This window comes from Oculina patagonica, chromosome 2 (assembly GCF_052425735.1).
Source record: "Oculina patagonica isolate OP01 chromosome 2, crgOcupat, whole genome shotgun sequence".
Taxonomy (NCBI): Eukaryota; Metazoa; Cnidaria; class Anthozoa; order Scleractinia; family Oculinidae; genus Oculina; species Oculina patagonica.
The window spans coordinates 39,879,099-39,904,934 of NC_135759.1; the positions used below are offsets into that span (position 1 = coordinate 39,879,099).

Consider the following 25,836-nt stretch of genomic DNA (forward strand, 5'->3'; position numbering starts at 1 on the left):
TATTTAAGGATATACAATTGTTGGAATAGACTGCTTACCTTAGTTTTTCCGGCAAAAGTATATCCAAACTACAGAGAAAGATTTTCGTTTCGTTCTGCGATTTATACCATGCCAAAGAAAATACAGCCAATCAGAATACAGGAAAACCGTTGTATATTCGACGGTATTCAACCCAACCTTCCCATAGTGCGCTGCGACTGTATTCTCGACGAAATTTAGTAAGCGTATTTCCTATGGCATGGTATAAAATAGTTACACAACACTTTCTCGTGGTATACTATGGAATATCCCACTTGTCACTTGTATTTTCTTGGCATACACACTCGCCTAAAGGCTCGTGTGTATACCGAGAAAATACAAGTGACTCGTGGGATATTCCATAGTATACCACTCGAAAGCGTTGCATAACTAGTATGTATATCATTCGGCTTCTCGCTGTTGCCTTCTCAAGTAAAAGTGAAACAAAAAGGGAAAACCGATTTAAAGGGTGGATTCGCACTTGCGGACAGGTTTGGTAACATTTGGTAGATTACATCATTAATGTATCAATTGTTGCATAACACGAGTGCGAACTACGGTTTTTGAGGTGGAAAACTTGTCCAACAATATGTAATAACAAAGAAGCCGTTGTCCTATGCTTTGTCTGCGTTGCACGCGCAATACACTTTGTAATAAACCATGGCAAAAACAAGTGCGAGCACGTTGGTTGGACTGGGACAAATTTTGTCAAAACGGGCAAAACTTCAAAGGAGCCGTCTTCCTGCACAAAAGCAGGACAATTCAGGACAACAGGCATTCCCATGCCTTTTGTGACTCCGATAACAATACTTTTTTGATTGGCCGTTGAGTTTCTCTGATAATTTAGACGCGGCCTAAAATACCAGGAACAAGAGCATTGAGGTTTTACACGGCACAATGACGGTGAAAATAGATGTTTTATTCACCCCCTGCCCCTGAATTTTTCGGATTCCAAATCGATCGGGAATACACGGTCCCACAAGCTTAGAGCTTTAATTCTTACCGTGTTTAAATAAATGTAATTTATTTATTTATTTTATTTCATTTTATTTTATTGTGATAGACATTCCATGCGAGAAATAGCGACACAACAAAATAGGCCTGTTGCAACTATAATTGAGATGGGGTGGCGTCTGGAAATTAGCCAGGGGTCTCTACACAGCAGAGAAGGGCACTTCAAGCAAACTAGTAATTAAAGGAAGGAGGAGGTCGGAGCATAAATCAGGGGGAGAGCGGTACGGGCTTATAATCCTAATGCTAATTGTCCAAAGACAGATGGGAGGAATTGAGGCATTGTTGCAAATTTGGACACGAATACATCAGTAGTTTTCCTTAAATTTTTCTGTGTTCTCTGCTGTTTTTCTCCTGATCATGTTCTACGATATTGCTGCTGGAACATTTCAGCTTAACTGGATGCGACTGCATCAGAAATGAGGAAACCACGAAACACATTTTAGATTCTTTGATAATAAATAAGCCCAGACAGAGTTTTGTCACTCAGAGTTACAGTTTATTTTTATCGTTGTCATTATATACCTTCAAATACAATTATAATATTATATATTTAAACACTTTTTACTCTTTTAACTACAACCTTTAATCCAGATCCCTCGTTCAGAAATATTGAGATATTCAGTTGAATAAATTAAAAACTGTTTTTAATTTTTATACATCGGCGGATGTATAGAAACGAATCTACGGTATGTTTGAATTGTTTTAGAACTATATCACTATGAGTGTTTTAATGGAAAACCATCTGTCAAAAATGATTTAGAGATTTATTTATGTTTAGGAAAGCCTCTTTCTCTTCCGAGTTTCTATTCCTATTCTGGACATAATTCGTCATACCACCGATCAGTTTCCCTGCAAATGATACCGTTGTCTAGACCAAAACTCTGATTTATTTTCTCTATCCCTGACTAAACTGCTTGAAAACCATACCGTTCACAGCGGCATATACCAATTTAGCTCATGTCTGGGAGTGCCCCCCACCCCCGGGGAAATTTAGGTTGAAGCTGCTTGGGCTTGAAACACCACTGTAAGCAAATAGTTAGCTACTCAAAGGAAGTTCAAATACTTAAAACGTCAGCGAGCTTTCCACTTTGTTATGGCGGCCAATTCTTAGAAGGTTTTTATTTATTACACAGATTGTGGGTTAAATAGTTTGGCTTTAAGTTTAACGATAAATCATTGGTCAGGAAGAAATAAGAACTAAGGGATCTGCTTCTTTTATTCCGTTATTTATTCCATACATAAAAGGCGTTTTTAATATTTTGCATGGAGCTGCTCAGACCGGCTACTTCAGGAAAGTTTCGTAGCAGTATTTTCTTCATGGTGGAGTTTTCAACCCAATCCAGTCCTTCTTTAGTGTAATACTCTTCTTTGTAATCAATAGTCAAAAATCTATTGGAAAAATCAATGTAGTAGAAGTTTTAGAGATTATCAATGGGGCAGGGTAAATCCTTAACGGAAGAGAAAAATGTTTATATTTATGTTGTGTGAGGCGCGGTGGCCTAATGGTTATCGCGCTGGACTACGGATCGAGCGGTCTGGGTACGAGCCCTGGCCGGGGTAGGCCTTTCTCGATTATGCTAGCATTTTTTCGGCATTTTTTGGGAAAACGAGCATTTTTTTCGTTTTTTCTTGAAAAAGAATTGCTAGCATTTTCTGTCATTTTTCATGACTGTGATCCAGATTTCAGCACTCAGAACTTAGAAGGATAAATAACCCCAAAGTTTCACAATTTTGCTTACTTAATTTGATTGTTTTCTGTCTGTTTCGACTGTTTGTGCGCTGTGTTACTTGTGTACTTGTGTTGTGTTACTTGCGTGTGTGTCTTTTTTTAAAGAAATCAGGCGTTATTTTAGCATTTTTTTGGCTTTATGCGAGAATTTCTAGTAGCATTAAATGCCAGTTTTACTAGCATAATCGAGAAAGGCCTAGGCCGGGGTCACTGCGTTGTGTTCTTGGGCAAGACACTTTACTCTCACAGTGCCTCTATCCACCCAGGTATATAAATGGGTACCGGCGAATTTACTGCTGGGGTAGCCCTGCGATGGACTAGCATCCCACCCAGGGGGGAGTAGCAATACTCCTAATCGCTTCATGCCACTGAAACCGGGATAAGCTGCAGCCTGATGGGCCACTAGGCTCGAACGCAGACTTAAAAAATGACACACAGATAGGGAAGTTTTTATCGTGTAAACGAATCAAACGCGTACCAAGATTTTATCGCTAGGTCTCAATCACTGTTTGAACATTTCTACGAGAATTCAAGATACTATTTTAAAATTATATGTTTAACTGTGTTTGAAATAAGCATTGCCTACCTGTCAGTCCTCAGACGGCGGTTTGCCATACATAGGAAAAGGTGAAAGGGAGTATCCCCGAACCCAAACCCTTCAGGACGCGCCTCGGCCAGAGAACCAATCAGAAGGTCAACGTCTTCAATGTTGTCGTTATACGCCTGTCTGAGTTCCGCAGCAGTCACCGTGTCATTAGTGAGTTTCTCAAATGTATCTGGTGTTGTCAAGTTCAGCAATCGTCGGAACTGGTTGTACCGTGGGACCCCTCTCTCGCGGTCTCTTAAAATGTCAATCGTTGCCAGGTCAAGAAGCTGAAACAAAACATGAAGTAAAAGAGTGAAATCCAAAGTGATTGCAAAGTAAAGTTTTGCACAAAGCCACAAAATCGGAGCATGTTAGAAAGGATGATCCTAGCGGTGGGATGGGCCAAATGCAACTCATAACATGCAAATTGAAAGCTGAAAACATATGTTGCTCGAAGGATCTTAGTACTAGGATGATATAAATAAAATAAATAAATCAACTTTGTTTAACGAGGGTAGCACGTAACAGTCTTGCAACTGACAAACCTCGGATTCCCGATCGAATTGGAATTTAGAAGTGTTGGTTTTTGTGGAGGGAGGAAAACCAGAGAAACCCGGAGAAAAACCCTCGGAGCAAGGACGAGAACCAACAACAAACTCAACCCACAAATGACGCCGGGTCCGGGAATCGAACCCGGGCCACACCACTGCGCCATCCCTGCTCCCCTATATATGAAAGGAGGGTATATGAAAGTAGGATGATCCTCTTTCCATGTAAATGCGGCCTTACTTAATTAATTTGCGGTTTTAACTTGGCGTCACGGAGTCTACAAGAATCCTTCCGCAGGAAGAAGCACGTGATGTTCGTGAGAGTAATAATCTGCGCAAGCGCTTAGCGCCAAAAGTTTTGTCCCTGAAAGAATTGTACCACAAGGAGAGCATAACTCTTTCTGAAACAATATATACTTTTGTCCTCTTCATATGAAAGTAACGTGGATATACTTCCCGTTTTATCAAGGGCACAGAGTCACCCCCTTCACAGGAATAATTAATTAACTGATATTAATTAATTAATTATTAAAGTTTACACCTTAGTCGGTTAGCGGATGAAGGTGTTAGCGGGGGACATCGCCAACAAACCATCACAAAAGTGTATTCTGAACTAAAGAGGAAAAGGCTAAAAAGCAGTGTTATGTTATGAATGGCGAGGGTTCTCCGTATCTTTATGCTTGATAATGTGGTAACAAACTCGAGGTGCCGAGAACACATAGAACAACTTTCTAAAGGCTTGCTTAACGTCATTGTTCGGCCAGTCACTCTCATCACTTTCAACGAGTTAACCCATTAAAATATCCTACGAATACTACTTGATATGAAGCCAGGATGCAAGTCAGCATTTATATATACAAAATGGATACCCGACTAAATATATTTAGTCGGGTATCCATTTTGTTTCATTACAAATCCGCGAATATGATTGGTTCTTTGTCGTTCGTTTAATTACTTATTGAAGTGGCAATCGCGCGCGCGTTGCTTGTTACTATATGGAGTAATGTCAAATCGGTGGTGCATCGCGGCTGACAATCCGTTTATAGCTAATTCGAGAAAAGTTCTCGGAAAAAGGGAAAAAAGTGCATGCGGCAAAACCGAAAGGTTGTCTGCGTATGCATATGTATTTAGCATACTGGCCTCGAGGAAATGTACAGGTTTGAACTTTTGCACGTGAAGATTTTCTCCTCCTCTCAGGAGGCCTTTTTCTGTAGCTTTTAAGGTCGCGGGGGATACCAACAGCATGAATAAATTCATGAAGGGAAATTTTGCTTGACCTGCATCTTTTAAAACGCTTATTTCTCGGCTGTTATGGGTGCGATTAAGCTCAAAATTTACAGAGACATAACGAAATGATGAAAGATTGTGAATGTCATCTTTTATTTGGTAGATTGCATTTTACGGCGATGTTATAGCCTCGTTAGTGCCAAATTGGGAAAAACATGATTTTGTGGCAGAGTTTGCGGAACGAGTAGGAGACAGCACACTGCGATTTTGACAAAAACAAATCAGTCAATACCTCTAGAGTGTCATAACAGAAGCGGATTTTTTAATTTAAAGTTTGCCAGCAAGTTATGGCGGTTTAAGTGCGCAAATTTGAATTTAATGTCTTCTACCTCTTTCTAAAAGCGCTCTTTTAAAATTCCGCTTCTGTTATGACACACTACAGTATTCATAGTTTACCTATCTGCAGTGGCAAGTCATGAAGTTCTGTATCCGCGCTGTATTCTCTGCCACAAAATTGTCGGAAAAGTCCAAACTTTGAGATTTCCGAAGGTGTCCCGACCTAAATACGATCATTTTGCCAAGGAGAGATGTAATTATGGTAATTATATTCCACGCTTTTATGGTGAGAATAATGCGTTTTCAAAAAGGACACGATTGTTTATGCCGAATATTTTTGTGATTACTCTGAGAACACTAGTTGCAGAAATAGTCAAATTTAAATAAAAATAAGCTCAAAGACTTCCTACAATCTATATGAACGTATATCGCTAAGTGTTGTTTTAAATTGGTTAAAATATCAAAGAAACAGGGATTTTTTACAAATCACGCGCACGCGCCCATATTGAAACGGAAGTTTTAACGCTGTTTTCGGTCGTTCGTCCGTATACACTTATAGAGGGGGAACCACGCTTGCAGCTACGGGAAGTTCAGGATCTAACACAGCAACAACAGTCCTTCGGAACGGCAGAGAATACGCAGTTACTTGGCTCCAACAACAGAGATTTATTCCAATAACGTAACCAACAGTAATCAACGGGATGTTTGTCTAACCGGCGTCCCACCACCGGGGGTGCTAGAACAGTACCAAAGATCACCAAAGAATATTTTACAGTGCAGTTCTACTTATTGAGAAACTGCAATACTAACGCATTAGGTAATTTCATAAAATAGTCTAACTTAAGAATTATCTAATACATTTCAGGAAGGCCTATTGGCTATAACGGAATGTCACTTTTACAAAATTAATCACTTACAAAGCAGTGCAGGTAGATAACAGTTAAACAAAAGGCAAGTGCGGGTTCCGTTACACTTGAACGCTAATTACAGTTATGATCTTCAACACAACAACAGGTGACTGCTACGGTTAATGAACTGGAACATTAACCTGCTACTTCAAAACCAAAACAATAATTTCTATGTTGGATTTTTCTATCTTTTAACAGCGAATGCGAATAAATAAAATTAAACCAAATAATCAATTTTCCTCTCCTTACAATATTTTTCTTCAGTCATAAATATCTCGTAAAGTTGTCGATGTGAGTCGTTGTACTTCGTGCATACGCTTTAAATAAATGCATAATGATGAGCCTAAGGTGTCCCCCGCGACCTTAAGCTACAGAAATTAAAATTACGTTAACTGTTGCATGTCTTTGAGTTTTTAGCGTGGCTTAAAGTAGCTTGTTTCCACTTGTCTGAAGACAAAGAAAGCGTGCAATTTCTCGTTTCTCGTGTCGTCATCTTATTAGTATTTAGCACGTGCAGTAGCTCTCTACTACTTCCGGTCTTGTCGCGTGCACTTTAGTGCTTTTTTCCCGACAACCTTTTTCGAATTAGCTGTATATAAAACCAAGGCTTGAAGTCTCACTGTGTGAAAAGATAGCGCCGTCTTACCCGTCCTCCTTTCTGGTGTTTTGGAATCTTTAGCTCCATCAATGTTGTGGGATAGTTATGTAACACGAGCTGTCCTGACTTCTCTACTCCAAATGTATACAGGATGTCCTCCAGATCGTTGTCGTCAAACACACTACGAGCATTTTCGAAAGAAAAGTTGGGAAGGCTGTACCCCTTTCCACTGTAAAGGCCTGTATAAAAGCATAACAACAACACTAAAATGAGTTAGGGGACCTGGGTTACTTGTATGATGTGTAATGCACTCAAAAATGTTTCATCTACCTTAATACAAGAAACTCTCGCAACAAGTTAATTTCGCGACTTTGGGACACTTATATTTGTGACTTTTGGAGAGTTCATTTGACCTTTTTTTTATTAAATTAGTCGTTTCTTTTATTCCGCGACATCGAAACACGAATAATTTAGCATGTTTACTGTCACGTATGTGAAGTAATTAAGTGCTGTTTCGTGATTCATCAGAAAAATCATGGGTGATGTTCTTTAAAACCTTCCTTCCTACGTCATAACCTTATCTTTCTAACCGCTGCGACGTCACTGAAATTGTCAACCACACACAGATTATCTGTCTTACGTAACGTTCATTTCTACAAAAAGAATTGTAGGCTGTTGAAATGATCTCGCAACACCGAAAAGTATACATTTAATTCTTTACCTGTATTCATTTGACGTATGGCAATAGTATCTGGTAACAAGGAATGCATTCTGTACACAGACACGAATTCCTCAGTCAGAGAGAAAGGAACCCCTCTATAGTCCGGCGGGTTCCCTATATGTGAGGGAAAGCTATTTTCTCCTAAGCTAATATTCATGTCTTTCAATAGCTTGACGACCCGTGTACTAAGCTTGCCATACCACTGTCCTATCAGCGATTCGTGAATGAAGTCCGTGTTCAGTATTGCAGCAGTCCATTCCAGGGTGTGAATTTGCACTATCTGAGCTGTATTGATGAGCCTGTCGTACAAACGAAACAAAGTTTGTTTGGGCAAGAAAGCGGGCTAAGCATTTTAACAATGTGTGCCTTAATTTCAAGCGTGAACATAGAAATGATTGTGTCTAAGTAAAAGTTTGCCCATTAGTTGGTCGAGACATTTCCGATTTCAGGGATAAGAATAATCCTCTTTAAACTGGTTTGAGAACCGGCTGAAACTTAAAACCAATAAAAAGTAAGCATTATTGCGTACGATCATAATACTAATATCCTTATGCTATGTTCTAAGAAAGGCGACGGCTAAATGCTTAGTATGTTTGGTGTGGCCAGGGTCATTGGGTTACCTAGGCTGTTTTCATAAGCATTACGGACGATACGGTATACCTTATTATAGAAAATTAACGCTTGTGTTTATTAAAGTATTTGAAATAAACGCGACTTAAATTAACGCGAATCAAAGGAAAATTACTTCCTAATAAAGGAAATTAACGCGAAAGAGAGGGTAACATTTCAAAATAAAGAAAATTAAAGCAACGTACACAAAGAAAAGGTCCCAGGGGGGTACTCCGACTTGTAAATGAGGGGGATGATCGAATGAAGGCAAAACTCAGGACCCAAAAAAATCCCTAAGTCTTTTGACATTACCCAAAAAAATCCCTGGACCAAAAATAACCTCTAAAAAATTCCTTGTCAAATTACCCCTAAATTGCCAGGAGGGGCAATAACGTTTGTGTTTGATTATTCATCATATCATAAATACGCCAAGGCCGTGCCACGGCACTTTAGTTTGTTTTTTATACCCTAAAAGATCCCCTATTTGAATCAAGTCACCCAAAAAAATACTTGCCAAATCTTCTTACCCAAAAAAATCCCAGAATCGAAAATTTCAAACCCAAAAAAATCCTTCGATCATCCCCGTCATTTACAAGCCGGAGTACCCCCCTGGGGAAAAGGTACGCTTCGAGCGTACCTCACATTTTCAGTGATACCGGTATATTTTCACCCTAATGAAATAATGCTTTTTCCAGGGAGATTAGAACGTCTGGACTGTATCGAGAAATCGAGCCAAAATAATGGAAATTAAGGTCACGGATATTAACGCTCCACTAAATTAACGGCGCGTAAATTAACGTTAACAAAAATTAACGCGACTTAAATTAATTTTTGAAATTCGCGTTAATTTCATGAAGCGTTAATTTCCTATAATAAGGTATTCTCGCGCGTTCAGGAATCAAACGCAAGTACTTGAGAAATGTTACTGTATGCATCGTGACTCTAAAGTGCTGAGCGGAATTTTATTTTAAGGGGGTTGGGGGTTGAAAGTAGCCTTCAATGGACTAAAATCCCATCCAGTGGTGATTAACCATTTGCCTAGTCGCTTCATGCCACTGCAACCAAACCAAGGTGGCTGACAGGAGGATCTGAATGGAGGTACCTCGATAACACTAAACACTTAATTTTTTGGCTCTGTAACATGAAACAGTAACATTTTAGGCATTTTAACACTATCATTAAACAGTTCACTGTAACAGTAAATTTTATCTAGAAAGAAACAAAAAACGGCTCTAAAAAGGCCAATCCTGTATTATTTTGTTTAGTATATGAAGAAAATTTGGCCATTTTCCGACGATTTCCGATCAGTTTGCAAGGTTTCCGAAGACTACCGAATATTCCCAAAACCTTTTGAAGATGTCCGAAGACTACCGAAGGTGTCCTGACTACCGAAGATTTTCGAGGAGAAATCCGAAAATTTCCTCTAAGTTCATGAGTGATTTTATCCGATTTTTGAGGAGCAGATAAGAATTTACAATGCTAAAATGCTTCACGAAAAACCCTCCAAACACTTGCTTAACAGTATTTTCTCCGGAAAAAGTAAACATTAAAAAATTGGCCAATGTAACAGCAAACACTATAACACAAATTAAGGGCAAATAACACTAAACACTAAACCCCATTCAGACCCTCTGACAGGCTTGTCCAATCACAAGGAATGGAGAAGCCGAATGGATTGGATTTTATTGTCTTTTTTGTACCTTGCTGTTTGAAAGAGCTTATCATCTGTCCAGTCAGGGTGATTCTTCAGCAGCATGTCGCAGATTAAGTTGTGTTCTCTTGTGAAAAGGTTGTGAAGAATGCTTAATCCAACCCACCAGTTTTTGGAGAAACCTGCGTAGAAATAAGTAATAAGGAGATGCTCAGTTTTAAATTATTAAATGTTTCAAAGTTTTAAAAGTAATAGGGGAATCTTTGTTTACAATATTTGCCTCATTAGCATTGGCGCTTCACTTTCTGATCGAACTATAAAAATAACAAATATAAATATTGAAAGTACATGGTACGATTAATTTTCGCTACAAATTTAAGCCTGATGTACTAAATACTTTCTCTGTGACGCAGGTTTGAAAACTTGATATTTTACAAAGAATGTATGGGCTCATTAGCGCTTTTGCCTCCCAGAAATTCCTCAGTGTTTGAATGCTTATATCTCCTTGAATATTGCACACAAACAGCTGAAAACTTTCGCTAATTAAGTTTCACAAGCTCTTTAAACTTCTGGAGTCACTTTGTATGTAGCATGATGCCTTTTCTACGCAAAGTTGCTAATGAGGAAAAATGTAAAGAGTGAAATCAGCAAAGATCGCCCTATTACCTTATTACATGAAATTTTCGCGACAGGTTAATCCAAAAATATCGCGAAATTAAAGTGACGTGAACAATAAGTTTCGCGAACATATCATGACGCGAAAATTTAGTGACTCACATTATTGTCAATAATCAAGAAAGCATAAGTTTAGTACTACTAAAGGGAAGAATTATCAATCTTAATGGATGTTGTCGTAAATTGACTCAAGAAAAATAACTCATGCACGTACAAGCATAACCTACTTGTAGACTTTGTGAGAACTGTTCTGTTGTTGCTATGGCCGAGATTTAGTCCCGCCCTTGCGTTTTTGTTAAATTTGACGTTATTTTTCCTTTGATGAAGTCGTTTTATTTAATTCAAGGACATTTAAAATAATATTACCAAGGAAATGCAAGTCGTGTCTCACTCAAAAACACGAAATTAAAGTGATTCAAAATACAAAAGTTTCGCAAAATCGCGAAATTTAAGTGTCGCGAAATATGCGCACCTCAAAATCGCAAAATTAACGTGTCGCGAAAATTTCATAGAATAAGGTACGCAGCATTACCAGTGATGTCGATGTTGGTCTTGGGATCCACAGGCAGTAAGCCGTCATCATCAACTTGCAGTTTACCGTTAACAAAGGAGCGAACAAGCGCATGCGTTTCTTTGTCACTGCCATACAGCTGTGAGCCGTCCCACCAGTGTGTGACGTCATTTTGGTAGGTGTCGCCAGTTGAACACGTGTCTGGTTTGGTACGGAGAATTTTCATGAAACCTGAAAATTAAAAACAAAAATGATACTATTTGGGAAAAGCGTAAAATAAATAAAGCTTTCGCTCTAGCATTTCCCTTCCCTCTATTATGTTAAATCATATGTGACTTTTGTCGATGTCCCGTTTTGTCGATGTCCCGTTCAAGTGCAATGTTTGCTGGAAATTACTTTGAATTACTTGTAACACTATTTTGAATGTATAAAAAAGGAACGTTTTAGTTAAAAGATAACATCTCGCGATACACGGTGAACAAATACTGCATTTTTCAAATTAACAATTTACCGAAAAAACGTTGATCATAAATATTGCTTAAAACGTGAACATAACGCGCATACATATTTCAGTTGATTGAGGTAGCTGTCAAAACTTTTTCTAAAGTTGTCGATATCTTTTACTGCAGCTTTTGTGATGAAATATTCAACACTTAGAGAAACCACTATTTTTACGACCGATCAAATGCCTGTTTCTGGCCTTCAAGAAACGAACAGGCACAGCAAACCGAGTGTAGAAATCGCTTGCTATAGTGAAATTTTATTTACAATACAATACAATACAAATTTTATTGTCCTCTCCCCATGGAGGCTTTTCAGGGACAATGAAAAAAAAGAGAATAAGTATAATAAATTGGCCATAAAAATTATTTACATTAAAACTATTTACAATGATATAATAAGGGATTCACTTAATTTAAAATGAGGTTGGAGCGCATTCCATAAAGTAACAGTTCTGTAATAAAAAGATTGTTGTCCCGACTTGGTCTTAAAAAGCGGTATGTTAAGCTGCGAAGAAGATCTCTGGAGATAAGATTAGATCGAAGATAGTTTGTTACTTGACCTGCCATAGATTTAAAGGTTAAGGCTAATTTACCCTTCATTTTAGAATGCAGTGGATCGTCCCGTTGAAGAGGAACTTTGATCTTGTTCTCCTTGATTGGTGTACCGTGATCAAACCAGTCATGTACCATAAACTGGACCCAGGCCACCGCAAACAGATTCAACCAGGGGACCTCAAGAAAATTCTTACGCTGTAACAATCTGCAGATCAACACAGACAATTTAGTCTTGCGTATTAGCGATAGAAAAAGCGTCACAACGATAAGACGGTGGTTGTGAAGTTTAATCCAATCAACCTTCTTTGCATTAACTTCCGTCTAGCAATCAATTAACACGTATCATAAGTGCATGAAAAAATGTACGTTGATAAATATTTTAAAAATAATCCATTAAGAAGAGTTTGTTCTTCTCTCGGCTACATTCTTCTGTTTGTTTAAGTAAATTAATACGTTATTATTGTTAGTTTCTACTTATTTTAGCGATTTAGGCTTAATGGGCGAAAATCACTAAATTCAGTACTCGCTTTAATTTGTCTCGATCAAATTAAAACTCTTGAAAACCAAGTAGCCCCCAACCCCACCCTTATCTTCTCAAAGGACAACAAAGTTAGATTTAGTCGACTTGAAAAGTTCTGTACAATTCAATGGTTGCTGGTAACTTTGTTCTTTCTGGCAATACTGAAACGTATTGTTCTTTTACTGAAAATCTATCGATCGCTAAATTAAATTGTCGCTAAATCTTGCTCAGAAAAAAGCGCTAAAAATAGTAGCCGCTAACAACAGTTAGTTAATGTAGATTCATAAGAAGCTGGCACTTGGCTTATTCTCTCTTTGAGTTACAAAAACTATTATGAGGACGATCGTGAACAAAGTGTAATGCAGCGAACATGTACGATAAAACAGTGGCTAGCAAGTGGACGAGTTCAGCGTTGCAACACAGCTAAGACTTAATAATGCATGAACCCTAAAACCTACTTTCTTGCTAGCATTCGTGGATTGGGTTGAAGGAGACGTGCTTGGTCGCTGTGGGAATATTTTAGTGGAACGTTCCTGCCAAACCGGTAAAACCTGCTTCCAGCAGCAGAGTTGTTGAGATCGTTACACGTTCCATCGATGGTACGAGCTGCTTTCATTCTCTCTGTGCAAAAGTCTGCGTAAAATAGAATGAAAAACGGATAACAAATCAGAGCAACTGTTGTTTATGTATGGAACATATAGTCATACCACTTAAAATTTATATCGCCTAAAAATCTAGAACACCTGAGAAAATTAATTGCATTATTTTAAGGCACAGGGAACGTTATTAACAGCATACAAATAGAAGTTATTTTGTCTGTAATAATTCTGTACAAGTTTTTAACAATTCAGTTGTTTGTAAAGTAAAGTAAGACGTCTGTTTAAGATTCAAGCAGGACAAATTTAATTTAAGCTTTTTAGACAGTTTATTTTATGTTTCTTTTTAATAAATTAAGTTAGTTTTAGCATTAGTTATATAAAAATAAATAAAATACACCAGACTTAATAACCTTTAGCAGGTGCAAATTTTAATCGTTTTCATTTATGTATGATCATCATCATCATCATCATCATCATCATCATCATCATCATTTTCATCATCATTGTTGCTGATGTGGTTACTCAAACTTACACGTATTGTAGAGGGAAGCGTAGTTCGTGTCCCCACATCGTTTCTTCTTGTTTCCTTTACACTTTCTTCGACATTTACAGTCTTTGGCCAACGCTTCTAATTCATAATCCATTCCACAGTGACATCTAAGATACAAAAAACGAACATTTGTCATGTGCCAGCGAAACTACTATTTCAAGAGATTTTGTAAAAGGATTGTTTGACAAAGGCACGCATTTCATACCTTATCGTACCGTTTTGGTATGTAGTGACATATGTCAGGCCTGTTTAGTTTTTCCATGTGAATGCCGCCGAAGAGTACCAAAAAAGTACGATTACATATAATTACCGTACCCAAATAAAGCCAAAAATTCGGCGAAATCATGTCAGTGGTATGATAGCGGAGCTTCCGCGCGCGCAAGGGGAGCCCCATACCTAAACTTTCACGTGTCCGACGGACGTGCGCCCCTACGTTAGTCCGTATACCGCTTGCACCCCACGTGTGCGAGCTGAGCCCCAATGCAAACCTTTACTTGATTTTCGTCGGAAATATTTTATTTAGCCATTCTAGTCCAACAAGAAGTTCTTTTGGAAAGCAAGCGATGTGTGTTTATTTACTGCCGGCACATTTGGCTACTTTTTCCAGATGCTTGACTTTTATCAAAGACACGCGAAACACTTAGGTGTCAAATAGCTTATAAATGAAAGAAAGACGGTAGAATAGCTTAAAAAAAGTAAGAAAATGTGCAAGTGAAAAAAAAGAGAAAGTGACCATTCACTGCCAGTACATTTCTGCTTCGCGATAATGCAAGAGCTTAAACAGGGGCACCCAACGGAATATTTCGTTAAAATATCTGTTCGGAAGACGATTTGAGATCTAGAATTTTCGGAACATTCATTGTAAATTTTTTTGCTTGCCTGCCTTTCCTAGGATTTTCGAATATCTAACGGCTTTTTTACTCTAAAAAGGTCACCTAGAATTTTCGGGAGCCTTTCTCTGGCTGGAATTTTCGAAAAGGTAAGTTTTGATCCCTATAACTTTCGGATCACTAGACTTTCAGCTAGGAAATCCGAACAGATAAAAAAAATTTAGGGGATAAAAATATGCCTATATCTACCGTTTAAATACTAAAATACGTTCAACGGTGCTATCTTTAAGTGGTTTTGAACTATATTCTCGATGGGTGCCCCTGCTTAAAGTTATTGTCGTAATCGGCACCGCGCTCAAGAACTCAATAGTTGTGGAGCTTCGCTTTTAGGCTTGACTAAATCTATTTATCACCGGAATTTATTATCGCTGCAAATGTGGTCATTAGTCAAGGCTTCTGATTGGCTAATCTTATTGGTTACGGTTAAAAAAGCGAATTGGTCCACACAATGTCTTGCTTCCCATTACTCATAACTATGACGCGTACTGTCTAGAAAGTCAGGCATTACGCGTGAACTGTTCGCTGAAAACATGTTCAAATAAGCCTGCTGATTACCGATCGGATTCGAGTATTTTGATTTTACATTATAAAAATCTTTTTTATATACCTAGTCCCTTTGTGTAAAGCTGCATATGAAAACATGTTAGTTTTACACTTGGCAATGCATTCCTCAGGAGTCACTGAAGCTAAAACCTGTTCATCAAATCCGTAATCGTCCAGCATAGATGCTTTAATGCAGCCTATGTATCCTTCCCCTAAGAAACGAAAATACAATTAACTGCATATATATGATAATGCAAATGCGGCCTTACACTACTGAAGACCTGAAAAAAAAATTTTCAGGCTCTGAGCGGGAGTCGAACCCACGACCTTTGCGTTGCCAGTGCAATGCTCTACCACTGAGCTATCAAAGCCACATGAGAGCGGTCGTATATGGGTAATCCCTTTATGGTGGACATGATACTCGGCCCAAGTATATGTGAAATAAATGAATGTGTGTCCAGCAGTAGCAATGAAATATATATATGATAATGCAAATGCGGCCTTACACTACTGAAGACCTGAAAAAAAAAATTTTCAGGCTCTGAGCGGGAGTCGAACCCACGACCTTTGCGTTGCCAGTGCAATGCTCTACCACTGAGCTATCAAAGCCACATGAGAGCGGTCGTATATGGGTAATCCCTTTATGGTGGACATGATACTCGGCCCAAGTATATGTGAAATAAATGAATGTGTGTCCAGCAGTAGCAATGAAATATATATATGATAATGCAAATGCGGCCTTACACTACTGAAGACCTGAAAAAAAATTTTCAGGCTCTGAGCGGGAGTCGAACCCACGACCTTTGCTTTGCCAGTGCAATGCTCTACCACTGAGCTATCAAAGCCACATGAGAGCGGTCGTATATGGGTAATCCCTTTATGGTGGACATGATACTCGGCCCAAGTATATGTGAAATAAATGAATGTGTGTCCAGCAGTAGCAATGAAATATATATATGATAATGCAAATGCGGCCTTACACTACTGAAGACCTGAAAAAAAATTTTCAGGCTCTGAGCGGGAGTCGAACCCACGACCTTTGCGTTGCCAGTGCAATGCTCTACCACTGAGCTATCAAAGCCACATGAGAGCGGTCGTATATGGGTAATCCCTTTATGGTGGACATGATACTCGGCCCAAGTATATGTGAAATAAATGAATGTGTGTCCAGCAGTAGCAATGAAATATATATATGATAATGCAAATGCGGCCTTACACTACTGAAGACCTGAAAAAAAAATTTTCAGGCTCTGAGCGGGAGTCGAACCCACGACCTTTGCGTTGCCAGTGCAATGCTCTACCACTGAGCTATCAAAGCCACATGAGAGCGGTCGTATATGGGTAATCCCTTTATGGTGGACATGATACTCGGCCCAAGTATATGTGAAATAAATGAATGTGTGTCCAGCAGTAGCAATGAAATATATATATGATAATGCAAATGCGGCCTTACACTACTGAAGACCTGAAAAAAAAATTTTTTCAGGCTCTGAGCGGGAGTCTCATCTTCAGTAGTGTAAGGCCGCATTTGCATTATCATATATATATTTCATTGCTACTGCTGGACACACATTCATTTATTTCACAATTAACTGCTATGACTGTTAAGTGTTAGTATCTTTTCCAGTTTTGGAAGGCTCAATGTTGGTTGCATTTTGAAGTTCAGTTATTAATTTTAAGATAACCCACTTTGCTTCTGAGCCCCTCTGATTTTTTCAGTTTCCTTGTTTCTAATTGGCCTTAATGGTGTTAAGGATTTCACTAGTCATAAGAATGATTCCTCCGATCTAAGATTTTTTAAACACTAAATTTTCGGTGGCCTCTGTCCACCTTCATCAGAGTAAAATGAGTTCGTTAAAACATTAGCATCCTAACGAACTCATTTTACTCTGATGAAGGTGGACAGAGGCCACCAAAAATTTAGTGTTTAAAAAATCTTAGATCGGGTGAATTATTCTCAGGCTAGTGAAATTAAGTCTATCGATCGCCACAGACAAGGTGTTAAGGATGTTCGAGTCAAATCGTTAACCGTCACCGTGGTATCAAAAGTATCAACCTTGTTTGGTGCACCAAACTGGTGTATCAATTGCGCCAAACGTGACGTTTGTCGAATTATAAGCGCCAAGTACATCAAGCGCGTCAACTGCGTCAAACCTGTCAAGTGCATTTAACCCGTCAAGCGCGTAAACCACAACAAGCGTTTTAATGCGTTTATCTTTGCAATCACACAAGCACGTCAACCTGTCAAACCTGTCAAGCCAGTCAAGCGCGTCAACCTGTCAAACCTGTCAAGCCAGTCAAGCACGTCAACCTGTCAAACCTGTCAAGCCATTCAAGCGCGTCAACTGCGTAGAACGTGTCAAACCTGCCAAGTGCAGTTAGCGTGTCAACCGCTTCAAGCGCGTCCAACTGCATGGTGAAATGCATTAAGAGAGCGAAGTGCGTTAAACCTTTCAAGTGTATTAAGTGGATCAAGCGCGTCAAAAACCTGTCAAGTGCATTGAACGCTTCTTTGGCGCCATGCGCGTCAAAGGCATCACTAATTACACCTGTCAAGCACTTCCAGGGCCGTAACCTGACCTTTGCCATAGACGAGGCAAGATCTTGCTAGGGGATTCTGGGGGCATGCCTACCAGAAAATTTTGACATCTAGGAAGCTCAAAAACTCTATGCTCGACATTTTTCATAAGGTATTTATAGAGAGAAATCAATTTGGTTCAACCTGGGATTATTTTCCCGACAAAATTGAGGTTAAAATCTAGATGAGGCAAGTGCCTCATCTTGCCCCTTGCTAGTTACGGCCTTGACTTCAAGCACGTCCAGGCACCAAACATGTCAAGTTTGTAAGCCCGTTAGAGTATCAAATGCATTAACCTCAAAATGCATCAAACGAGTCGGGCGGCGGCCGCATCAATTGTCAAATTATCCGTCTAAATTAGAAACTCGTTTTAATCTTCACATTCGTTTGTTGTTTTTTTCTTTATAGAGTGAGGCGAAACAGTCAAAACAATTGTTTTTTTTTTGGAATTTCACTGTTCCTGATGCTCTTCCCCTTGAAAGGAAGTTGGCCGCATAAATAATTGCTAGTTTTCTATCATTCTTGTCGAAAATTGCATGCCACCGGTGAGTCGTACGATTTCAAACCGTTTCAAGAACAATCAACTCGTACACATTCGTGTTCTACCCAACTTGCCCAGTCGCAAGAAAGTTTTAAGTTGATTTATCAGAAGCAAGTTGCACGCAACCAGACTCGTTCCCAGTCGCTCCCGAGGCGGTTTTGACTAGAACGCATTGCATCAAGGGAAGGCCGGGACGAAAATCGGGTAGCCCTACTTTTTCTTTGCCCTTCCCAGCCTGCCCCGCAACCCTCGCCTCTTTCCGCCCCAGTCTTTTATCGCCTTTAAAAACAAATAAGTAGGGACTGGGAACGAGTCTGGCACGCAACAGTAAAGATGATTAACAGACGTTGAACCTGCGTAACTTTTTCCTAGTAGCCTACCTAACACTGGGTCATTGCAGCGTTGTTTGACCTGCGGCAGTGGATTGGGATACGAATCAAACAGAGCGTGATCCAGTAATCTTTCTCTTACAAACAGCGTGTAAGCCATCGTCAGCACGAGCGGCATGTGCCACCACACGTGACCTCTCAACAGGTAACCTTTGATCAGTCCTAAAAGGTGCAGAAGCCCGGGATCCATGATAACTACAGTCAGCGGTCTTCAATACCAAGCAGCTGAAATCAAGTTAGAAAGTAATTTCAGCAATATTATTTATGCTTAGCTATGTTCGGCCCAGCTCAGCCATAGGCGTACGGGCACCTTCGGACCTGGGGGGGGGGGGGGGGGGGGGGCGGCGGAGACCTAATTGCCCGAAAAAAAATTAACATGAATTAAAAGCCGAATAAAAGGCATTTAAAATGGACAACGAAATGGCATTGAAATAGTTGTGTACAAACCTCAACTTGCCGGCTTGCTTTAAGGAAAAGATAGTTTTTTATTAATTTCGTGGTGTTGCCCGAAAATGTCAATGCACTGTATCTTTTTTCTTCGGAAATATATTATTTATCAACTCCTGAGTTCAGCAAAATTTAACGTATTTTCGGGCAGCCAATTTACATTCCCTCACTTGAAAGATATGTAAAAGCGTGTCAGGTAAATGGGTTAAAACATTCCGTTGAAAGTTTCTGAGCTAGCCCTTACGACTTAACATTTGAGTCAAAGCACTGGCTCCATCACATCTGTAACAGCTATGCTTCATAGTCTTAGCCTGGATTCACCGCGCGCACAAGGTCGAGCTATGGAGAATCCTAACTTCTGGTCACCCTTGCCAATTTCCTTCTTACTTCTTACTTCAAAATGATTGTAACTGAATCAAACGGGATTATAGCAATTTGCAAGAGGAAACGAAAAACATACATGAGAATTTAGTTAGACTTTTGAACCACAAAGTTATATTTTCCAATACTTTTTTCTGTTGATGTAATTCATTTTGAACGTCATGTTGAGATTTGTCAGCTTATTTTTTATTTTTTCTCCAAGATTGTTGCCCGAATTCCAAGCATTTTTCCCGAAAAATTTCGGCGCTGGGGGGGGGGGGGCTGCAGCCCCCCTCGCCCCCCCCCCCCCCCCCGCCTCGTACGCCTCGTACGCCTATGAGCTCAGCTAGGCTCGGCGCTGCATTCTTTTCATTTAAGAAAATCAGTAAATACTTTAAACGTGATCTTTAACGAGTAGGATATGGATAAATAAATAAACGTTCTTTTGTGCGATTCAGAAGAGCCTATCTATAGGAATACTATTTAGTGCATGACTTTCATTTTCAGAATAATGAGAGTGATCTGTCTCCCCTTTCAACACCGAGTACCTTATTGTAACTTACTTTCGCAGGACCTAATTTTTGCAATTTTCGCGATTTCAAAACATCGCGAAATTAAAGACCCGCAAAAATTTATTTGAAAACTTTTTCTATTGTATGTTTTATGTTAATATACGTATTTTTTTTTTGCCAAATCGCAAAAGTTAAGTCTCGCGAAATATACCCGTTCCATTTTCGCGAACTTAAGTTCACACGAAAACAAGTAAAAATAAAGTAATTTTTATGTGCTTCCACTCGCTATACGATATTAAGTAAATTCAGAAGCATATTACCAAGAAGGTGATATGTTTCTGGAAAATTTGAAACAAATCTAAGAAACATACAACTTATTGGAGCAAAATTAAACTACCATGCAAATGTGGGACAAAACTGGATACACCATTTACAACGTTTACGTAATTATATCTCGATCGTAACGTCACTTCAATCATTTTAGAATCATATCGCTTTATCTTCGACAGGAGAAACAGCTTATGTGTGTATTTTTGTTTAAATCCCGGGTCGATTATATCCGTTATCCTAGCAACAAAACAAAGCTATGAGGTACTTGCAATACGGCTACACTTTTTACTATATCTTTTTTTTTGAGATACGCGTTTATCTCTTTTTTCTTAGTACATCTTCTGATTTTCGAAACCATGATTTTGAGACTATAACTTAACTGGTTTATCATCGACTTTCAAATGCTAGAAAAGATCTTCTCTTTGTGAGTCGCTCGTGAATTGATTACGTCACAATGGCATAAAAAACATCTAAATAAACCTTTCAGAGAGACAGGATTATAACGCAAGGTGGAAATTAAATTTGAAAGACAAAAGCTAGGAAATTGAAAAACAGAAGAAGAATTTCTCATTGCAAGGAAGTGAAACAAAGCTAATTTTACCAACAAAAACTGAATCATATCTTAAACAATACAAAGAAATTCGTAACCACATTTATACCGGAACAAGTAAAGATTGTATTTTACTTCTCATAGCTTGTCTGTTGCTAAACAAAACTCGGACTGAGCTGTTCAAAGTTAGTCCCAGCTATACACATGCAATGACTTTATGGGACAGTGTTAGGGTTCTCTTAAGTCCCTTACCCGAATGCTTATTTTTTGGCAAATCTTCCCGAATCTCTCAAAGGAATTTTCTGGCGTATATAGAAAGCAAATAAAGTAATGAGTAATGGGTTCTTATATAAAGCTACAAACAAGGTTGTCAGTGGATGAATCTATCTTAAAAAGCTGCACAATGTTAAGCTAAGTCTGATATATTCATTAAACTGAATAAAATATAACGACTGAATACTCACCAAAAATTGCACAGTCGGGTCGAAAAAGATGATGTGTCAACGTGGCTTATCCAGAAATCTGAATAGAATTCAAAGAATCAGTAGGATGACACTGTAGAAATTAAAAGCAATTAGATTTGTTTCAATACTGCCATTTCCGGCACTTAACATTAATTGGCCTTGTTGTTCAAATACTTTATCACTGAAAGCCGGTAGATCCGGTTACAATCATCATGGGCCATAAAAGCATTGTTAAATCTTTTTGATTATTTATTTTTATTCTATCTTGGACTTCCGAAGATACCGGTGTTAACAGGAATTGTCCTCAGAATAATGGCCATCAAAGAGTAATGCCTGGCGTTCCGATTCAACGTCTTAGAAATGTCAAGCTTAAACCATCCAAAAAGAACGCAATTCAGACAAGTAGATTGCGACTGCCGGACTGAAAAGTAAATTTTAATTGAACAGTAATTGCAAATTTTAAATGTATTCTTGAACTATAAATTAGTACAAATTTGACATTATGTAATTATGCCGGACTCATGTACTTGAGAATTTTGGTTTTTGGTTTATCATTGTTTGCGTACAAAAGTGCGTGTCAATCTATTCAAAGCTGAAGTTTGATAGGTTTACTAGCTTTTCCTTATTAGATATGTCAAAGTACAGTCAAATATATAATGCAGTGTTGAAATAAGGTAAAATTAAGTTTCAGGTTCTTCAACTTTGTGCTAATATCGATTAGAGTAAAGCATTGTTTCTAAGAGACAATTACGTTGTGCATTAGTGTGTCAGAAAGAAAAAAACAGTAGCCACAGTTGTGACGCACTAAGTAATTGTAGTAAAAATGATAGATTAACTAAAACAGGCTGTCAAAAGAGATAAGTGTTATGCGCTTTTAAAACTTAATGTCATGTGAAACTGCTTAAAAAGTTGACAAAATGAAAGGAAATCTTAATTAATCTATTAAGAAAATACATTTTTCGCGGATAAACTGAACATTTAACACAAAAGAACAGCGATGCCTGAAGAGACTATGTTATATTTTAAATATATTATACTTTTGAATACTACAATAAAGAAATCGTATGCGTTTGTGAATGTTTTGATTGAAACTTTGAGATCATGAGTATTACAAATTACTTTAGAACAAATTTGCAATCTCGTCAGTGAAACATTTGACATGGAAAGCAAAATAAAACAAAAAAGAAAGGAAGAAAAAGTCAAAAACCTGTTTTAAAACTGACTATTTGTCTTTAAAATTTGCTTTTCGTCGCCAATCAAAAGTAAAAACAGTATTTTTAAAAACCAATTTATCTACAACTTAAAAATTCTTGTTTCCTCCTACTCCAGAAAAATGGTGTTACAGTAAAAAATTGAATTCACGATTCCATATTATCGTTTAGGTAGGCACTCAAGAGGAATTGCCTATGGAATATTTCAAGTAGTTATAGCCGATTTAACTACACAACGTTAACTGTACTGCTATCCCAAAGATTTAACATTTTCGTTAAGAAAGCGGACACACCAACCATACAGGGCTGAGTCATTATTTCCCACTTGGTATCACCAAACGTGCGCCTGAGTAATGCTGGCTACAATCACGGAGTCGACATATTATTAACCGTGAATTAACAGGTAATAAACTCCTGCTAAATATCGTGTGGAATTGTGCGAAAATAAGTGATAAAATAACAACCAGTTTTAATACCAACCAGTACGTCCCCTCGAGTAAAAAAATTGACATTATTGTTGTCACGAATGCTTGAATTATTAAACAAAAACAGAGATGCGAAGCAGTCATCCTTGATTTTACAAAGTGTGCCTGGCGAAAAAATACTGTTTTATTTATGACTTGTACGAAAATTGATATAAAGCTTTAGAAATGATTGAATAATAAGATTAGAAAGGCAAATGTTACAGTTGACTGTAAACTAAGAACTGCCTGCTAAATGGTGCCACCACGATCGACCCTGAACCGCTGTGAATATTACTGATCAGAAAATGTTCTCGACTCACCTTCGTTGAAGCCGCCAAAAGTTGATCAAATCTGAACTGAAGTAGGGGCATGTACTGACTCTTGGTCGCTGGCTGAACAAGGAAAGTTTTATCGTCACAGGCTAAAGACAAAAGCGTTATTTTTGTTTAAAAGTAAAATAATGGCTCTCAGAGAAATTCAAAATCAACAATGGAAAAATTGATTAAGAATGACATTGACATAAAAGACTTGTATTCAAAGATTTGTGCATTCACTTCTCCAAGCAGCAGAGACTAGATTTTACTCACCATTCAGCATATGACGGAAATTAATTGTTTTTCGTAGGGTATATATCGATGATAATATAAAGATGTTAGAAAATATGAAACTTGATATTTTCTTAAAAGTATTGTTATTTTCACAGGATCTCGACAGGTTCCTTATGTCGCCTTGGCAACTGGATGTACCCTGAGATAATGCGAGACTAAGAGAAAATAATTTTTTATCACTTGCCTTCAGCTGTAGGCAGTGGGTTATTGTACACTATGAGAATAAATTGTTCATTTATCGAGTATGTTGCCAAAGTTCCTGGTATAAGCAAAACTATGGTCATCTACAGTTAAAAAGAACTTCTATAATTTAAACTAATACATTCGGAATAGGCAATTTTTTAATGTCAATAGTCATTGTTTGTTTGTTAGTTTATACCAAAAGCTTTTCTATATTTTGACTGACACAAAGTCTTTTTTCTAGCAATAAACATTATAAATTTAAGCACATTTTTAGCGATTTAATTTCCGTGTTTCCTTGAATAGGTGGAATTTCCCTTAATACGATTACCAAGTGTAAGTTGTCATCGTAGAGAAAAATAGCCAAAAGCTTTACCCACCTGAATTTTTACTGAATTAAAAGGTTAAAATTACTTACTTGAAACTCAGAATTTTTTTAATAAAGTTTTTTTTTGTGTCTTGATCTTTATATTGCATAGCATACATTAACAAACTGTACATTTTTCAAAGAGAGGAGTTCTTTACTTTTCCAACTCCGCTCGAACGATCTTAAGAACAGAGAAAAAAATACTATTATTTTGCGTGCGATGTTTTGTTTGATTGACCTCACACGAAGCACAAAAAAGCGGAAAAAGAAAGCTACTGAAGAGGTGGGCGTATTATTGTAAATGAAACTGACATCTCACCTAGTATAATTTTATTTTTTAATGATAGCCAAAATATACCCTTTTCCATATTTTTAAGATTCTTCTGACTTTAAATTGAATTTAAAAATTGATTTGAATGCAGTCATTAGACAATATGTTACATTTCAAAAGCAACCGACAATAGCCCAATGCAAACAAAAGAAATACTTGTGTAAACACAACTCTTGTTTCACTTTGTACTTTGAGTAAGGTATTTTACTTGGCTTCAAAGTTACTTTACTGCTTCGCACATTACTGTTATTCATAGGACTTCTAGTCACAACACGTAATTTTTTTCTGCAGCTGGTTCGTTCAAAGTAAGATTAAGCTAGTCGGGGTAAGCATTCGCTTTCATTCAGCTTCACTTTTAATTTATAGGCTTTGTACTTTTCTACCCCTTATTTGTAAGCCGGCCTTAAGGGTAGTCCCTTATTCCCATAGCAACGAAAACGTCGTAAGCAAACGGCGGGTTGCAGGTCAAAACCATAAGATTTCCCGGCTTAGTTGTGTAAGTGTTGTAATTATTGTACTATAAAGTAAAAGCGGAAAACCTTTAGAGAACATTTTGCTTTGTATAGATAGAGCATTCAAATCATTGTCCCAGCTAAACATAACTTGACAATAAAATTGATAATGGCACTTAATGGCATTATATATAAACCACGACAGTTTTAACACAAAACTTTCTGATTTTGAAAAATTTTAGCTTATATCTTTGCAGCTTAAATTGTTCCGTTAATCCTTACTCCGTAGTTTACTTAGCCTAAGTATCAGGCTTTACGGCCCGATGCTTAGTTCCCTGCCCCCCGGGTGGGGGATAGGGCCGGAAAGTTTAGGCCTGATACTCAGGTTATAATGTACTTAACTGATTCTACGATGACATAATGAAAAATCTAAAAATGGTTAAGTTAAAATACCTGCTGCAATTGTTGAAGTTTTCGCTATTCTTCCACAGTCAGAAAGCCTGCCAAATAATTAAGTTTTGAATTTAGCGGTCCGACTTGACTGATCGAAAGGTTGTCGAAATTAACGAACGTTTAATCCCACAACGTTCCAAGATGTGTACATAATGAGCCGGAGTCCAACAGGATAAATTGTTTCAAAACTTAATTTTCTAATGCCGGCTCACATTATGACCGAAACACCGGAACAGCAGTTAGCAGTTGTACAAATACAGCTTTAGCCAGCTTTGGCAACCTTATTAAAAATCTATTATTTGCGGGTC

The 25,836-nt window shown here is 38.0% G+C and overlaps 1 protein-coding gene and 4 non-coding genes across 5 annotated transcripts; all 5 read right to left on the reverse strand.

Annotated features, from left to right (window-relative positions):
- Positions 1-1,730: 1,730 nt before the first annotated feature.
- On the reverse strand, positions 1,731-24,345 carry LOC144641430 (uncharacterized). The gene is made up of 14 exons (XM_078500449.1): positions 23,725-24,345; positions 23,458-23,558; positions 21,463-21,520; positions 18,791-19,024; positions 15,356-15,503; positions 13,841-13,965; positions 13,168-13,342; positions 12,228-12,394; positions 11,153-11,362; positions 9,995-10,127; positions 7,686-7,984; positions 7,013-7,203; positions 3,348-3,634; positions 1,731-2,421 (listed from the first exon to the last, which is right to left on the reverse strand). The coding sequence occupies exons 4-14, from the start codon at positions 18,987-18,989 to the stop codon at positions 2,256-2,258; spliced, it is 2,100 nt and encodes a 699-aa protein (XP_078356575.1). The 5' UTR covers positions 18,990-19,024; positions 21,463-21,520; positions 23,458-23,558; positions 23,725-24,345; the 3' UTR covers positions 1,731-2,255.
- Positions 15,591-15,662, reverse strand: Trnaa-ggc (transfer RNA alanine (anticodon GGC)). The gene has a single exon. It is a non-coding gene; the product is annotated as a tRNA-Ala (tRNA).
- Positions 15,829-15,900, reverse strand: Trnaa-ggc (transfer RNA alanine (anticodon GGC)). Its single transcript has one exon. It is a non-coding gene; the product is annotated as a tRNA-Ala (tRNA).
- Positions 16,301-16,372, reverse strand: Trnaa-ggc (transfer RNA alanine (anticodon GGC)). The gene has a single exon. It is a non-coding gene; the product is annotated as a tRNA-Ala (tRNA).
- Positions 16,538-16,609, reverse strand: Trnaa-ggc (transfer RNA alanine (anticodon GGC)). Its single transcript has one exon. It is a non-coding gene; the product is annotated as a tRNA-Ala (tRNA).
- Positions 24,346-25,836: the final 1,491 nt, after the last annotated feature.